This window comes from Psittacula echo (genome assembly GCF_963264785.1).
Source record: "Psittacula echo genome assembly, chromosome: 2".
NCBI classification, from domain to species: Eukaryota; Metazoa; Chordata; class Aves; order Psittaciformes; family Psittacidae; genus Psittacula; species Psittacula echo.
In genome coordinates, this window is record NC_137737.1 from 113,762,851 (window position 1) to 113,781,465 (window position 18,615).

Below are 18,615 nucleotides of genomic sequence, written 5' to 3' on the forward strand. Positions count from 1 at the left end.
CCACACTATTTTGACATTATGCTTAAATCTTCAATGTGCACCTATTACAGGTATGTTAATCTATGAAGAAATTTTATTCTTTATTTGTAAACCAAGAACTTCATAAGAGAAGGTAAGAAACAGCAGGTAGCAAGTAATATAACAGCAAAAGGTAGTAGACCTAATACTGTCTTCCTAAAGTAAATGCATTGTTATCTGTATAAGCTAGGTCTGATTTTTGTTACAGTACATAGGTTATCCTGTAACAGCTTCCAGCAGAGGGAGACTATCTTCCTTACCAAGTAGTTCTGGAATCATGAATAATTTACAATCTCTAACTTGATTATGAAGGGACAAGACAAAGCAAATATTCCCTGCCAGAAACGCTTTCCTACCATTGCTGTGAATCTACAGCTCCCATCTAATAAACGTGACTGATTCTCACACAGATTTATTTATTTTGTGATTATATTTAACCACTTGAATAAATACTGTACTACTTCCAAGCAAATTAGAATAAAGAACCGACTGTGTCCGACTTAAATTTGGGCATATATCTAAAACAAAATACAAATAAAAACAACAAAAAGAAAGGGACACAAACATAAAAGCTCAAACATAATTCAATATAGCTAAGCAGGCACGTCTTTGCATACCTTAGTAAAGCTACGAAATAACAGACTATAGAAGAGTTATTACTAAAGCTCCAGCTTTAGGTGTCCCTTAATAAACTGCCTCATGGAGAGGTGCATGGGAGAAGGAATCGGATCCCTATTTTCAGACCTGTTTGTGGAGATACATTTATAGAGGCTGCATTTAGTTGTTTTACCTTTTCAGAAGCTCCTGTGAAGGTCGGTTCAGGGGTTAGCTTCACTCTCATTTGCCATTCTTCCTGGGTTTCCTTGTCTTGAGCAGACACGACGAACTCTGTGGGTTCTGCTGAAAGCTGAAAGCTTCGCTCTGCATAGACCACACCATCTTCATCTACTCTGAAATCTTCTGGCTCACTGCTTCCGAAGTGTATTTTTTTGTTTCCATCACAGCTTCGAAACCTCACTGCAAGCCAGACATAAAATGAAGAATAGAAAAATGAAAAAGCAGCCCCCTTGAACTCAGTGTGACATAAAATGCATTAAGAACAAAGATTCAAAAGCAGAGAGGCTTAACTTGTTGCTACTATAATCACATGCAATTATGAGTTAAGACATGTACTTTAGGGGTCAGTCCACATAACAGTGACATCTGTGGAGTGCCAGGCAGAGATTTTAACCCTAGTTAGCCTGCCTCCCTTCCAAAGACACACACACAAACAGAGCAAGAAAACCACTTCCCTCCACATCCTACACTACATTTCAGCCGGTTTCCAGTGGAATGGCTGCAGGGATTTGCACCTTAAGCCTCACAGAGATCCAGTCAAGTCAATTCATTAAAAAAAAACCAATAAATTTAATTACAATGTAACCATTAATCATAAACACAACCATGCTTCCAGCAGATTCCCTGCCAGCCCAGGTAAGGCAGAAACCCAAAAGTCTGTTAAGAGATTAACTTCTACGCCCAGCTCAGCCAGCTGTATCATCTCAGGTATGTCACTTACAAGCTCGGGGCCAGAGTTTCCTCATCCCTCATCTACAAGATGAGGGCAACAGTAATTACCTCACAGAGAAAATCTAAGTTAAAAACTTCATTTTATTATCTTTTTTTTTAAAAAAAGAAATAAAGCTATTTCATGCACCACACATGTCCTTTCATCTACTTATGAGCTACCCACTGTTTAATTCCTCCACTCCTTCCTTTTGCCCTGCCTGAAAGATGTACACTGGAACAAGAAGTCAGTAAAACCGATTGTACAGATCATGATGTGAAGTTAACAAAACAGAACTGACAACAGGTTGCAACTTTCTTTACCCAATCGCTTTCACTACTACTTACCTTCTGGGTTACTGCAAATAATAGTAGGTAAAAAACGAAAATGTGCTTTTATAACAGATGATCGTTCTTTAGTGTTTCCAAAGCATTATGAAGTATGTTTATTGTATGGGCAACAGAAGTGCAAAATATCATTATGAAGGTTGTGTTGAAATTCACATAGTGAAGATGAAGATGAAATGAGGCTTTGTGCTTCATTTCAGTTATTGGACTTTTTATATTGTGCTAAACCATGCACAAACTATTTAGCTTCAAAACCTAAAGGTCCTTCACAGGAAAAATCACTATTAAATGTCATGCATCATATGCTTTCTTCTGTAATGCACAGTTTCCAGGAAGGCACTGAGAAGAAGAACCGTACCTTTTTTTATTTGAACTTCAAGGACTGAACTGATGTTCAGGTGACACATGAAATTTGTTTCCTTACTGCACCCTTTCAGTTATCCAGAATCTCCCATTTTCCCTCTCCTGACAGAAATGACTGTACTTTAAAAGCATCCATCATGTACAAAAATGAGACAAGTAGAGTATTTCTCCAAATAAACAATAGAACATCAACCTTCTTCATACTGATCTTGGGGGCTGGCAGGGATACTGCTTTTTCCAGATGGCTTTCAGAGTTTAAAGGTCTCCCTCCATGAAATGCCATCCCCACACTGGGGAGAAGAGCAACCCATGCCAACAAAGCACTGAACCCAGAAGAATAAATCTGGCTGGGTAAAAGGCTTAAAAACCACCACCAGGGCCCTTCCTGTGGTCCTCCTTATAGATGTTGCCTCAGGTCTTCCACATTAGCAGCAAGAGCTTCACTGAAATGCTAATGAATATTCAACCCTCTGCATAAGTTTTCATACATATTACTCTGTAGGCAATCCCTACTGCTCCTCAAGTTCATCTTACCTCTCTATAAAGTACAATTCACTTCCTTTCCTACAGATCTACAGACTACCAGTCTGCAAGACTGGAGGAAGGTGAACAGAACCTCTAGCTTGCTGTTCGTGTGGGAGAAGAAGATTTGAGAGGCAGAAGGTCAAGCTCCCAGATGTTGACTGTCCTACTCTTTTCAACACCAAGCCTTGCAGAGTGAGTCAGTTTACCATGACCATATGCTGAAACACAGAGTCCAGCTGAGAAAATGCGCGATTCTAAGCCAGGGATACAAAACTCCTAGTTAAAACAGCTACCAGTACCCACAATCATTACCACAGTAATTATCACAGTCCTAATTCTATAATTCTGATTAGCCAAACTTCCGAGCAGGATATTTTGTATCATTTAGCACAAAAATAAAGAGGTGTCAAGAAGAGTTTACTCAAAAGTCACTACATCTACTAATTTAAGAACTTAATGACTGGACTACCAAACAGCACTGCTTGTACTCGGGTTCAGAGGCACAGACCACCCATACCCCAGGCATGGAGAAAGCTGAGTCTTTTCCAAGCGTCATCTCTGTTCACAAACGAAACTCTCAGTTAGAAACAGTTCCCATTAAGAGACTAACGAAAAAAAACAGTCAGCAATAATAACCCATAGCTCTGTGCCTCTGCTGACCTCTCATCTCAGCTACAGCTGCTCTCAAAAGCTCTTCTTCAAAGGGTGCCTTGACCAAGAGGCTGAAGAGCGAGCCAGATTCACCTCTGGCTCTTCTCAGACTTACTTCTGAAAAGTAAGGAGTGGGAAAGAGGATGAATATTAATCTAAACTTTGATCATTACTGTTTTTAAAAAAAAGTTGAAATTTAGAATTAATATTACAGCCATTATGGACTGAAAGACTAAGATATCACAACAGTATTTTATAAAAAAGTATTTTTGAGCTATTCCACAGTACCATAATATATTCATTTTTGGTATATTCAAAATTCATAAAGAAGATGATTCCTTCCCCGTCTCCTTACATATAAAATCCAGTAGGAAAAAAACCCTAAACCCACAATAACAAGAAAAAACACCCTGCTAGCCACTTCATTGATATGCTTCCTCCAGGCAACTGTATATTATGAAATTCAATGAAAATCCCTTTCCTTTGACAGTATCCTGGTAAAAATGTAGAAAATTGTCAATACTTTGTAAGAATTATTCTCCCTTTGCAAGGAGCGCACATTAACAAATTATACTCAAGTATAACCATCTATAATTAAATTCCCTTGACAGAGAACAGGTTGTGCAGTAGCTACTCTCTCCCCCCCAACTGCATAGTTATCAGTCTTGTAAATTGGATTTAGATCACTTCACTTTGTTTTTCAGTGTTCAACTGGTATGAACAAAGAGTGATTTCTGACTGTAGGGTTTTAGGTAAAGATTTTTGCGAAAATGCTATAGGACTTCTCCTCCCTGAGAATAATTACTGTTGATGCCAACCATACTCTTTCTAACAATCACAGGAAAGGGAGGCTTGTTTTCCAAAAGTCACTTTGTGTTGACAGATCAATCATATTGATTCCTTTCATTTAAAAAAAGGTTAACTAGATACACTATGCAGCATCCTAGTCACTTTATAGGGTAGAAAGAATAATCAAATATCTGATTTTACTGCTTTTTAAGAACACTCTCCGCGTAAAAGATCAGTGTATCTCGTAATCTGTAAAAACAACTCATGGATTTTTAAATATTTGCCTTTTGAGCATCTGAATAGTATCTGATTTTTAAAAGTATATTATTTGAAAGCACTAGGAAGTATTTAATCATAATCTGAAATACAACTATTTTGGTTTTGAAGAGAATCTGTAGTCATATCAAAGCAGCAATATGCAGCATGGGAGTAAATGCAATTAGTTCGTGTGCTCAAAATAAGGGTGTGCACAAGGATTTACAAAAACAGGGTTTATTTAAACCAAAGAAAAATCATATTTAGTATTAGTATAAGATTATTATTAAACATTAGGCACTAAGACAAAGGACCATTAGTATCCTAATTTGTAAGTCTTTTCTTGTCCTAAAACCAAGGGAAGTATGATCTATTAAAAAAAGAATAAAATAGGACCTCTGTGACTACAACATTTTAAAATAAAAATCTACAGCTCTCTGGTACTAAAGCAAGCTTTCAAGCTAACACTCTTGCATGGAAGTAATTACAGTGTATGCATACGTGTGTAGTGTACAAAACATTAAGAACTAAACATGCAAATTCATTTAAAGTGCACTGGAGGGCTACACCACTCAAGCTCAGGTTCAACAAGATGAATGATTCATGGTATCTATAAAATACAAGTCTAACCATGTACCTTCCTAGTAATCTTGTTACCTAGAACCACTTCTCAGACAGTAACGACCCTTTTTCAGCTACTCATGTTGGTTTTTACCCTTTGACAACCTGCTTCTACTCTTTTAGTCTTAGGCAAATAACATTGGAATTACTTGACCCAAGGACTGAGCACAGAATCATGCAGTCATGGAATGGTTTGGGTTGGAAGAGACCTTAATCATCATCTAGTTCCAACATCCCTGCCATGGGCAGGGACACCTTCCATTAGACCAGGTTGCTGAAAGCCCCATCCAACCCGGCCTTGAAGACTTCTAAGGATGTGGCATCCAGAATGATATGATATATTAATATTTTTTCATGAACATATTCATGTACAATATAAAACATTAATACAGGTTTTTCATTGCTTGCTTTGATCCTGAGACAGCTGCACTGAGTTTGCCATCTGGATATCTGCATTTTGAAAATATTCAATTCATTTCTAGATAACATCTACATGCATACAAAGAGAAAAGTGTATTTCCTTCTATATATTGCTGGAATGGTATTACACCTCTTGAATGCTATTCTCGATGCCTAAGCATCAACCTCAAGATGAAGACTCACTTGGAGTACATTATGGAAATTGCAGCAAATTCCAACAACATATGCACTCTAGCAATACAGTTAAGAATGTGTATCATAAAACGGAAAACCCAGGTATATTTAATCCACTCAGGATCACTCTGCAGCAGATAAAATAAATAGAATGAGAAAGTAGCTTACACACAGCTACCCGCCAGGTACCACTTTTACCTTTGACAGAATGAGAAATTACATAGAAACATTCTGCTTGAACTGTCTAGCTATCTGCATACTTAGTATCTCAACGCTACCTTCTCGAAGAACACTCTGTATTTAACAAGTCTCCCTGCTTTTCAGAGAGAGAAACTGGAGAAAACCACACTAAAACACACTTTTAAAAATAACTACTTTATAAATTAGTTATTTATTCAGACTGGATACTTCGCTATTTGTAAGGTGATCTCCCAGGCCTACTAACAAGAGTGCACATGCTCATATTTCAGTTCATGGTTTGCTGGAGTGGGTTGTGAAATGCTCATGAGACATCCTTTACTACAGTTATAGATGACCTTCAAGAGAAGTGGGGTTTTGACATCATGGTGGACTGTAACAATCACAAAACTAAATTATGTTCTAACTTGCCACTTCCACCAGCAGCAGCACTTCTAAAATGGGTCTGATTTTAGAACTTCCTGAGACCTGCTTAAAACATTATTTAATTTTTGATTTTTTGATACATGGGTGGTCTACAGCCAGGAAAATGTCTTGTTCTCACCTGCAAGCTGATGAAATTAGCTATAGAAATTTGCCAATGCAAAATAAATATGCAATATAATCAGGTTATTTTAGAGAATATCACTTTCCTACCTGTATTATAATTCAATACGTCACAGTATCCTTTAGAGATACTTTAATACACCAGTGTTGTTTCTAATAGCTTTTAGTCTTTTTTCTAATCCCCTTTCCTCCTTTTCTATCCATGCACTGTAGTTTATCCTGTACTCCAAACCACCCAGAAAAATCTCAAAGCACTCCTCATTTTGAGCCTTTCTGGAGCAACCAACCTGCAATACTTCAAAAGAAAGCCTGGCTGTCAAAAGGCAGCTGCTTACCCCTTTCCGAGGCAAGCCTGCTAATTCAGTAATTGCTTTTGAAAAACTCTGCCTTTGTGCTGAGCTCTGCATTCTGCCACCCCAGCCCACGCACAGTAGAAGGCTACTTCAGCAGGTCACACAAAACCAACTGGAGTTTTGCCACTTACTAAGAGCCAAATATCATGCCATTTTCACTTCACAAGCTTTACAACCTGGTGCCAAGAGAAAGCCAGGCTATGAAGCCCACAAGATGGAAAAAAAAGTGTCACACCGAAACGTTTCAACTGAGATAAAAGTGCGGATACATTCAAGCTATTTACCAACTTTAGGTGCTTCATGATCTGACTCCTAACAGCTTAATTTTCCCTATTTCCATACTGTATGGAAATTATTACGCATTGTTTAATCATCTGTCTATTCAGTTAGGAGAACAATCATTAAAAGGAAAAGTGATCTCCAAGACTTATGGTTTACTTCATCCTGTACACTTATTTCATTAACTGAAAGCAGTGCCAGAGTGATCTGCAGCAGGCATTAGGTAAAACCTCGTACTAATATAAGAATTTACTCTGTGGAATTATGATGCTGCTAAGCCAATAGTCTCCTGCAGAAAAGCTATAAGGTTGTATGAAAAGTTATATGACACACTGGTAGAAATAATTCGTGCTAGTTACTGCAACTAATGCTCATTAAGTGCAGTGCTTTCTGCCGCACTCCCCAGCCTGCTAGCTCTAGATAGACAAATATGCACGTTTCCTAAAATAACATACTTTTAAGGTAATCTGGCATCCTACACAACAGGACAGTGGACATACGTCTCCTTCTCCTTACTTCTGCAGCATATATTTTTATTCTTAATTTGTACAATTGCATTTTGATTTTTTTTTCCCAAGTATTTTGTTGCAGGATATAACTAGGAAACATTAACACTCAGCGCATACTCTGTCCTACATTAGAGGACCGCCTCCTCATAAACCCTACTAACTCAGACACTAAAACGTATTTCTAAAGTACTTTCTTTCACAGGTAACTATCACCAGACTGTCCGATTCCTGCATTCACAATGAAAGACTCATACAGTTCTTTAATAAAATGTCAATCTAGTTCCCAGTTCCCATAATCCTCTTTGTTTACAGAACAAAGTCGTAACAGGCATGCCAGAATGAAAATGGGGATAATGTTCTTTCTATTTGACAAAAATGCCTTTGCAGCTTTTCAGAAGGGGAATACCAGCCATCAGCAAAACACAGGACTGGTATCTCAAACAGAGTCCAAATTATATCTGATTCACTGACCCTTTTCAGTCCTGGCCTCTACCACTCACTGACACAAAGATCTTCTGCGCTTTGACACCCCTTTTGTCTTTATTTTAGAAAAAATAAAATGCAGAAAAAGAGAATAAGCACCTTCAAGCAGGGGAAGTACTTCTATTTCGACAACTGCTTTTGTTTTAAACTACAAAAGGTTTTTTTCCGGATTCCTCCACTCTATTGTTTAAGACTGTTTCACTATAGATGAGCCTATAGGCCCCTGCAGAGTTCTGCACCAGCTTTTTTTCTAAATGATACTAGCTGAAAGAAAACTCGGTAATAAATGTCATTTCTGTACTCTGGAGTATGCAATGCGCCTTTAATACTTTCCCAAGTATACCATTCTACACAGTAATAAAAAGAAGGATTAAACACTAATCTCTTATACCCATAATGCATCAACTGACTACACCTGCTAAAATCCAATTTGGTAATTAAAAAATATATCTACTGAACAGTCAAACCCAGAGACTAAAGGGAAAGTACTTTCTCTGCAGACGGGTAGCATAAAACACAGTTTCAAAATTCAGGCACTTTCACAAACCTATTTTTACCTCTGTTCATTTTTATGTGACCTTAAGCAGTGTAAGAAACAAATACCTACAATTATAGTGCAGCAATTAAAGGGCAGTTTTATTGCTACAGTAATGACTTAAATACCTAGTAAAAACTGGATAAGCAGCTTTTCCTTTTAGTCTATCTTTAGAAAACGAAAAAAAAAAAAGTTAGCTTTTTCTATTTTCTTCTTTTTTTTTTTTTCCCCTTGTTAGCAATAAGGAGACTGAGAATAGATGCTTTTATATTGTCTCTTTGCTAACTATTTCTGGCTCAAAGCCCTTCTAGGCTTCAGGTTTCACATTTTTTTCTAGCTCTTCTTTCTTTCTTCTTTATACCTCCCTCTCTATCCAGGTGTTTTGTTTTCTTGATTTTTAAAACAAATTAAATTATTCTCCAATACTCCCATTTTTTCCTACCCTTTATTTCAACTGTGCTCCTGATAGAAATGCAAAGGTGCAAAAGCCTTACTAATTTCAGGCTGACAACCCCGTCTGCAGCTCAGGCTTCAAGTACATCTAGGCAGAAAGAGCCTGTCACTGGAGGGCTGTCTTAATTAAAAAATAAACTAATTAACTAAATAAAAATGCAGGCTTCTGGAGTTTCTGTGAAGAGCCAGGACTTGCTGAATATCAAATTGGTGCATACTTTCAAACAAGCTGATGATCTGTTTCACCAATACAACCGGTCAGCAGTTTTCCACAGCAGCTTAAGCCCCCACACTAAGAGGGGTTTAGGAATAACAGAACATAGGGAGAAGCATGCATGTATCACTAATATGCTGTATGCCATTTCTTATAATGAAAATAAATACAATAAAATTATATTAGATATTTTTCTTAACTAAATTATAGGACTGCTCAGGCAGAAGCAAATGTTGTATTTGTATTGCACTGCAACAAAGAAAAATTCCCAGCTCCGACAAAACGGCAGCGATCCTGCCAAGATTCCTGCTTCCCATTTCAAAAAACAGCGTCTTGAAGCAGGACCATTTAATGTTCTGTGTTCTGGTGCCTAACCCAGGACAGTATCCGTCTCTTGGGAATACATTTTGCAGTCCTTCCAACATGGCTACAGATGCAGCAAGGCAACAGGGAACAGTTTTCCCTGAAGTTGCCCTTCAGCTTCACAAACCAGCGCACATTTGAGCGTGATGACCTCCTGTGATTACCAGTGTTGCTTTTTCTCTCTTCTTCCTTCCTCGGTTTGGTCTGTCCAACAAAGGTGGCTTTTGCCACTCTTTCACCAGCCATTCTGGGCCCACTATGGGCTAGTTTTCCAAAGCTGCAATTATTTTTAATGATTTTTTAAAAGTCGTTAGTCATCCTCAAGGAACTGTGGCAGCTCTCCATGACACTTCTTTCCTAAAAGATAAAATTCTGTTATCTCCAGGGAGAACCTGGAGAACCTCCCAGCCAGCCGAGCTGGACATGGACACAGCTGCACCAGCATTCCCACAGCAGAAGGCAGGCACAGCCCATCTCAAAGCAGAGCCACCCTATAATACAAGGCTGTTCATCACCTTAGCATATGGATAATGGTGGAAAAATATCCTATTTGCTTGAACGCTGTGCTTTTTTATCAAAAAAGTGCAAGAAACCTACCAGTTGATGAACAGGGTGGAAGAACAGCAGAGACAGCCTAGCAGCATTTACACTGATGTGTTAGATAGTATAATCCCTGGGATTTATGATTTTTATTGCTATCACTGGAACATGAACCGTCAGTAGGCCTCAGGCAGAAAAATAGCTGGCATGGCAGCTTAATGTTATGTCAGACCTTAGATTATTATTAAACACAAATATCTTACCATAAAAATCAAAAAAGCACTTGGTGACTGGCACAGACTAGTACAGTGTATTTCACAGCCAAGCCACAGTAGACTTACAAAGCAGAGGTCTCAATTAGTTAGGGTAATATGTCTATCGCATTGTAAGGGAGTACACCTGTGTGTGAAAAAGTAACCTCTAAATGGGTATTTTCTACCTGAATATACCACTTTCATAATTTAAAATGGAAAAGTTGATGTGCTAACTAATCATTAATTAATCGTTTAAGAGGGGGAAGTACCAAGAGAACTGGCAGGAAAATGCCCAATTTCACGTATCTGAAGGTACCTCTATCAGCTGGGTTGTTCATTCAGTAGCTTGCTATAGCATCTCTTCAAACACACCTCATATTGCCCCTAGATGCAATAACTGTGTGTAGACACCTTAAAAACAAAGGGCCACTAATATTAGCCATCCTGTTTAAATGAATTAGAAATATATAGGGAATCATTTGATACTGTTGACCACAGAAGTCCATCATAGTGAAACCCTGAAGTTGTATTCAGTCCTACATATAGCAAAGAATGATTAGTATGTATTTTACATATTTTTCCTCTTGAGCTACATAAGTACAGAGATCAGAAAAAAACAAATCCAGTGCTTTTTAGTGACTGGCACTTAGTAAATACTAACAGATTACGATTTTTAATTACTTTTATCTTCTTGGTTGATTACCTAAACCATATTCCCAATGAGATGAAAACCATCCATTGTTGCAATGTTACCAAATCTCAACGGTACAAAAGGTAACAAAAGAGGAAAGGCCTGATCTATTGAGTCAGGACTTCAGACTTGAGTCTTGTCAAATTGCTGGTTTATTTTGTATAAAGTCTACTTGGTAAGCTAGAGAAACACTAGCTGCAAGCAGAAACAGTATCATTGTTTCATGTCTGACTGCACTATATGCTGCAAACTCTTTAAATGACCAACATGAGGTCACTTGTGTACAGCTGACACAAGTTAAGTCAAAATTCAAGCAACAGTGCTTTCCTGCAAGAACATTCATCATATCTTGTCTAGGGATTACAAAATTAAGAGGCTCAAATAATCCGCTTAAATTGACAGTAACAAAATTGACAGGAATAAAAAAAGGTGTTCTGTTAGGAAAAAAACACTGATAGAAGCTGTTTTCTTTACAAAACGCAGAGAAGTGTGACAGCAGCACAACATGGTACCTGGATTTATATAGCAAAAAAAAAAAAATAACACCACAACCCTTGGATACAATATGCAGACAAATGAGAGGGATACAGACAGACTTCATTTAAGAGCCAACTTTCAGTACAGCCACTGAAAATTAAGACATACTTTAGGATTCTATGCCAAGACAATGTTGTGCAAATTTATGCAATTTATTCCAGGTGGGAACAGACAGACACAGACCTGACTGAACACACTCTCATTTAACAACTGCAACTCAGTCCAGCCACAGAAGAGCAGAAAAGAAAAAGAACAGGTCTTCTGATGTATTTCAAGATACGCTTTTTATGATAAATGCAGCACTTTTCTTTTTTTTTTGATGTCTAGACTTTCCTGTGGGCCTTGTGAGCGCAAAACATAAGGCACTTGACATTCAAATTGTGTTAGATTGGAATAATGCCTGAAAATGGCAGGGGTTTGACTGATTGAACTAGAACTGAAGATTCTACTTTTAGCAAAGCCTAAGGATGGGAGCAGGATATTACCTTTCTGAACCCTTTTGTTGGGTTGAACAGTTACATGAGCTTCGAGACAAAAGATTACAGTTATAAATATCACAATGAAAAACCCATATGTGATAATGGCTCCTAAAGGCAGTCATTAGGATTCATTTCTGGATGTGGCAATTAACCTATTACTGTCTGAGTCAAACCTATTTTGCTGAGAAGCAGTGAGGTATTGTACTCCATGCAGTCTTGATATCTCTGTTATTAGTCATGACACTCTAAGTTTCTTAGTAAAGATTACACAGCATCACCCTCCAAAGGTCCAGACTGCAAACTGTCTGGGAATTATCCCTACAGCAATCAGTATAATGGGACTGATCCCTGAGTGAGAGTCCTAGGTACCACATGAAAATAGTAATAACTTCTAACATTTGCATGAATCAAACATGGTCCAGCCACCCCAGATAACGGAAACATTCAGTGGTGTCCTGGGTTCAGCAGCAGCAGTCATTTTTAATCCTTCTTAGTAGCTGGTGCAGCACTGTGTTTTTGACTTTCGGCTTGGGAACAGCACTGATAAAATCGATGTTTTTAGTGCTGGTCAGAATGTTTAGTCTGACCAAGGACTTTCTGATCCTCATGCTCTGCCAGGGAAGAGGGGAAGCCGGGAGGGAAGCAGAAACAGGACACCTGACCCAAACTAGCCGAAGAGGCATTCCATATCACAGCACGTCATGCCCAGGCTGTAACGGGCAGTTATCCAGAAGGGCTGGTTCACTGCTGGGTGGGGGTGAGGTATTGGTCGACGGGTGGTGACGTGTTGTATTCTCTTCCCTTGTTATTTCCCTTATCATTATTATTACTGGTGGTAGCAGTAGTGGTTTGTGTTATACCTTAGTTACTGGACTGTTCTTATCTCAACCCGTGGGAGTTACATTCTTTTGATTCTCCTTCCCATCCCTCCGGGACTAGGGGGAGGGAAAGAAAGGGGGGAGTGAGAGAGAGACTGCGTGGCTGACTGGGTTTAAACCACAACAAGTGGTAACTTGCAGAATCAATGCATCGCAAAAATGAAACAAAATTTGTCTTCAGAAACCTAAGCACCCTTACTCCAATAGGAAGGCATTCCTCTCTTTGCTTACCAGAATACAAAATACTTGTTTCCAAAAGGAATCTGAGCGGAAAAGCCCCATTGTAATAAACATTGCAACATCTCAATGGCTATTTCAGCTGTCATCTGTATTCCTCTCAATTTTCCTCAGATGTTTGAATTCCTTAAAAAGTAACCTGTGGCATTCACTCATGAGAACAAACACCTCTTTTCATTTCCTCTCCCCCAAAACAATGCCAATTTGCAAAGGGAATAAATAAAGCCATACTACACCCGCTATATACTTCAGAAAATACTACCTAGTGTGTCCTACAGTAGTGACTGCTGATGCAGAGATATTTTTTCCGTAGGATAAGCATTATCATGAACATACTGTACAAAGATCATAGACATGCTGTCCTGTGATAGCTAATATAAGGAGATTCATGATCTATTTAAATGATTATGAAAGTTACTCATGGCAAAATTCTTTCCTGATGCATGATGTGTGGTTCCTCTCCAATAAATCTCAAACACTTACTATAACCAAGACATGTCTCTGTACGCATATTGAAAATGCTTTTGGTCCATAAATGCAATAATTTCACCTATTGAAAGAAGACGAAGTCATTCAGTGAGACAACATACTGAATTTCTGTTGAAACAAAACTGTAGAGCGTGAAATAGCAACCTGTCATCAGATGTTGGGAGTCTGATGTTCATCAGCAGTGTCTAAAACCACTCTCTCCTCCCACCTATGTCTGAGGGAATTGACAGCCATCTGCACACAGGTTTGGCAAGCATACATCGTGCACTGCAAACTCTGCAAAGCTGTTTAGGATCTATTTCACTAGGGTTTAGGGCTGTGTTCCAGGAAATAGAAACCTGAAGTAAAAAACCACACCCCCAAAAAATCACAAGCATAAAAACAAACCAAGCCAAACCACCCCAACACAAAAAAATGCTCAACACAAAATTCCCCCTCACACATGCACACTCTGAAAATCAAATCAAAATAAAACCAAGGCTCAAGGTTTTCGGAAGGCGTTCTTCACTACAATCTACCTTCTATCAGAATGTGCACACTGCAGCTAAAGAAGGGACCCCTATCCACATCACCCTATGTCAGTTCATATTAAAGGTGAGGAGAGTTCATGTGCCCTCAGGACAAAACTCCCAATGAATATAGCCTGACAGCCTGCAAACACAGGCTGGGGAGTTGTCCAAAAGGCACTATCCAGCAGACGTGGCATCGCACGTCTTTCAAGCTTTGTTTGGACAGGCTGCTCGCAGGGACAGTACTGCAGGCCTTCCTGCCCAGTGGAGAGAGTCCACATGGCTGGTGCATAACATTTTGATGAGGTAATCAGACAGGTTAGCAAGCAACATAATTGTCCTGAGTTCAGCAGTAGCAGTCATTTTTCCTCCTCTTAGTAGCTGTTGCAGCACTGTGTTTTTGACTTTCAGCCTGGGAACAGAGCTGATAACACTGATGTTTAGACTGACCAAGGACTTTGTGAGTCTCATGCTCTGCCAGGGAGGAGGAGGGGCCGGGAGGAAGCAGGGACAGGACACCTGACCCAAACTAACCAAAGAGGTATTCCATACCACAGCACGTCATGCCCAGGATGTAGAACTGAGTCCCCGGAAGGGCTGGAACACTGCGGGGTGGGGGCGAGGTACCGGTCGGTGAGTGGTTGTATTCTCTTCCTTGTTACTTCCTTTATCATTATTATTATTGGTGGTAGCAGTAGTGATTTGTGTTATACCTTAGTTATTAAACTGTTCTTATCTCAACCCGTGGGAGTTGCATTCTTTCGATTCTCCTACCCGTCCCTCCAGGAGCGGAGGGAAGAAAGGTGGGGGGAGAAGCAGACTGCATGGTTCTAATTTACGGCCTGGGCTTAAACCACGACAATAATCAATCTGATCAGCCTTCTCAGCTGAGCTCCCCGAGTCCAGAACAACTCTTATTAAGTTAGGCAATGCTTGCGGTAAATGAGTGATGCATTATTTTGATCTGCCTCTCAGGGCTCAGATAAAGGTATCTAAAGCTCACCTTCCCATGAGAAAGGGTTTTCTGCAAACTAAACGCAGCCTCTCCCAGCAGCAGGAGGAAGCAGCAAGTGAAATGGAACAGATCTGACCTTAAACTAAACATCTGAGCTACATTTTAAAATACTGGCACCGAGGCATTATTACTTTGCTTTGATATGCTGCCAAGGCAAAGCAAAGAGTCACTGAAAACTAAACTCCATTTAGAAGTCACGTCCATTTTTCAATAATCCTTGCAATACTGTGTACATAACTTAAGGATGGTACAAAACACAACACACTATGATGTCATACAATAATAATATTCATGTGAAGGTCTTAACAGATTCAATGCTTAGTAGTGTCGTAAATCAGAAAAATTACATTAACTGATGCCACAAATGAATTACATACGCTAACTTGGGTATGAAGAAAGCCATTAGGGTAAAATTAACACGACTTTTGGCTCAGAAGCACATAACATAGCTGCTGTTCTTCATTAGAAGTTAACATTTTGATAAAGTTCACTACAGTGTTTTTTTCTGTACAAATGCAGAGATGTCACTTTTAATGTGCAACTGTTGGCATTTTGCCCAGTATAGACATAACACAGATTTTTAGAAAACTGGTATCACCAACCCACATGTTTTTTCCTTAACTCCTTTGTTGCTGGATGTCTCCAACTCCACAACTGAACTTTTTTTTTTGAGGATCATGGAAACAGAATAACTTGAGACATCTGATATTTCAGTCACACAACGGTGATTTATCTGTAGTACTTAAAAAGCCCTCAGGATAAAAATTAGCAACTGCATTCAATCTATTTACAAATCACATTCAACTGCTCATGTTCAGCTGCATAGCTTTGTTTTTATTTTAGCTTACCTTCAGAGCAGATACATTTCTTTCGCTATGTACTGCAGCATTAACTTGTTTTAGTATTAATTAATTTCCTGTTCCTTAACACACCTGTCTCCACCATGTCTTTTCTTAACTTGCTTTCTACATATGACACAATGCAATTCTCTGCCTTCATATTTTTCAACTAGATGTCTCCAAGAGGCTGTTGCCATAAAATGTGTCCATGGTGTTCACGGCAATACTACCGCTACATATCTCCTTGTCTCTTAGGTGCCAGTGAGATCTCTTCTATCATTCTCCCAAACGGCAAAGATGCAGAGAGAATAAAACAGTCTTAGCTCCAAAGGTTGTAAACAAAATTGTCTTCCCAAAAACCTTGACGCAGGGTGGCAGAGCCGAGACAAACAGCAATGCCTTAGGAAAGAGATCTCCTTCTCCTGGGACAGCTTACCTCACAGTGTATTTCAGGAGCTAACAATATAGGACACATCACTTCTTCCACTATTTTGTCAAATGCATTCTCCCCATCACAACCCACGATGTTCTAATTTAGTAATGGATGAAGAATGGCCATAACTCATGCTATCTTTACAGGAGATTCAGAAACCATTCTTAAAGCCATTCTAACAAACAGGCAAGACTCTCAAAGCACTGCCCTGAAAACCTGTCACCACTTAAACTTTGTACAGAAATATTTGTCTTCCTATTAAAAAGAAATAAAAAAAAAAATTATGATTCGTGTAAATGTTTCCTCTCTTGCCAAATTGGACCATTCTCTATTTGTATCCTGATCAGGTCAAAAGCATAGCTGAGCCTGTGTGGTGCTCGTTGACCTGAAGGGAAAACTGAATGCTTCAGAACAAAAAAGCTATATGATTTCTCTAGATGAAAATTGAAAGGATCCATCTTTCCCTAAATGTCTTTTCAGTCAGTTAACAGGTTTTATTTTTAAACTACTACTACTATTTCATACTTTTCTTGGTTGTGGTCATCAGCTGCAGGAGGGTGAGACATGGCATGTTTTAATTAATGTAATAAAGAAGGCATTGTTCATTACTTTTATCATCCAAGCCTGAAATACATTTACAAGATCTAGTCAACACTTTAAATTAGACGACTGGCTCTTCAAAACTAAACACATTTTTGATACTATTTAATGCTGCGCTGTAAAATATTGCTGCTTTCCAAAATGAAGTTTATAAAGTTTATAAAAGGTATATTTATGTTTCCTGACCTAATACTATATTTACTGGACCAACAGCAAGTCTACATTTCTCATCTGCTTATAAACACTGTGCACACATAGTAACAATCTATTTCTTTTCCTTACCATGGATGATAAATTCAAAGAAGAACAAAACCCAACCTTCTTGGGGCCTTCAAATGCATCTGCTATAGAACACAGAATCATAGAATAGTTCAGACTGGAAGGGACCTCGAAGATCATTTAGTTCCAACCCTCCTGGCATGGGCAGTGACACCTTCCACTAAACCAAGATCTAAGGTAAATAAAAAATGGCCATTAAAGGAGGCCAGGAATGAGGCATAATGTCTATCCCTGCCTGTATTAATACAACTTTACTGGATGACCCTGAGCAATGTCCCTCCTTCGTCAAACAGTTTTCCTGCAGAAGCGAGAACAGAGGTTGAAAGATGATAGGTGAGGAGGATCCACTGCTACAGCTGCCAGGGCTGAGGTGGGCAGCACCACACAGCGTAGGGCAAGCACCTCACCACAAGCAGTTTCTACTTCTCCTCTTAATTGCTCCAGACCTCTGCCTTTCCAGACAAGAGATGCTACCTCAGCCTCTCCTCAGACAACGAATTTATGCTCAGACACACAAACACACAGCTAGAGAACACAACATCAAATGACAGAGAACTGCTGTAGCACTGAGTTTTACAGCGATACTGCTGCAGGGGCAGCTCTGCCATATAGGCAGGACAAGGGGTCACACAGGTCAGCAAAGTATCAAGGGCAGCAAATTGTTTAGTGACTATTTTGTTTACTGTGCAAGTGGCTTTTGACTAGGAGGGGTGGTAATTCTTTCCAGCTTGCCTTGGGCAGTGAAAGCTATAAAAGCATTTGTACTTGACTGGTGTCTAGGGAAATCAGGCTGAGTCCTAGGTCTGTTCCTTTATCAAGTTTGCCAAATAGGATGCTATGTGTGGCATGCTTTTATATTTCTTTTTTCTCTCTCCCCCCTCCCTGATTATTTCACATCACATGTCCAGAAAGAGTATCAGACATGCCAGTCCAAAAGTAAACAAAAAGAAGGCAAACAAGTGCCTGCAACACTCAATATTCAGCAAGCTGAGACAGAATAATAATTTGAATAATTTGAGACAGAATTTGCCCTCATCTTTACGGGAAAACACAATGCCATGCAGATTCCTCGTGAGGAAGATCTCTCCCAGGCTAAAGATTTGCATGGCAAGTTGAAGGAAGCAATAAATGGCTGCAAAACAGTTTTATTTACAGCTTGGCAGAAACTAAGTGACAGTGCCCACTAGCAGCCA

At 39.1% G+C, this 18,615-nt stretch overlaps 1 protein-coding gene across 1 annotated transcript in view; it reads right to left on the minus strand.

Annotated features, from left to right (window-relative positions):
• The window catches only part of CDH2 (cadherin 2), a gene marked incomplete at both ends in the record, with an annotated part of 117,556 nt that overhangs the window by 37,076 nt on the left and 61,865 nt on the right, over positions 1–18,615 (minus strand). Inside the window, one exon of the mRNA XM_080611755.1 lies at positions 809–1,035. Within this exon, the coding sequence (XP_080467881.1) occupies positions 809–1,035 (227 nt within the window). The remainder of the gene's footprint in view (positions 1–808; positions 1,036–18,615) is intronic.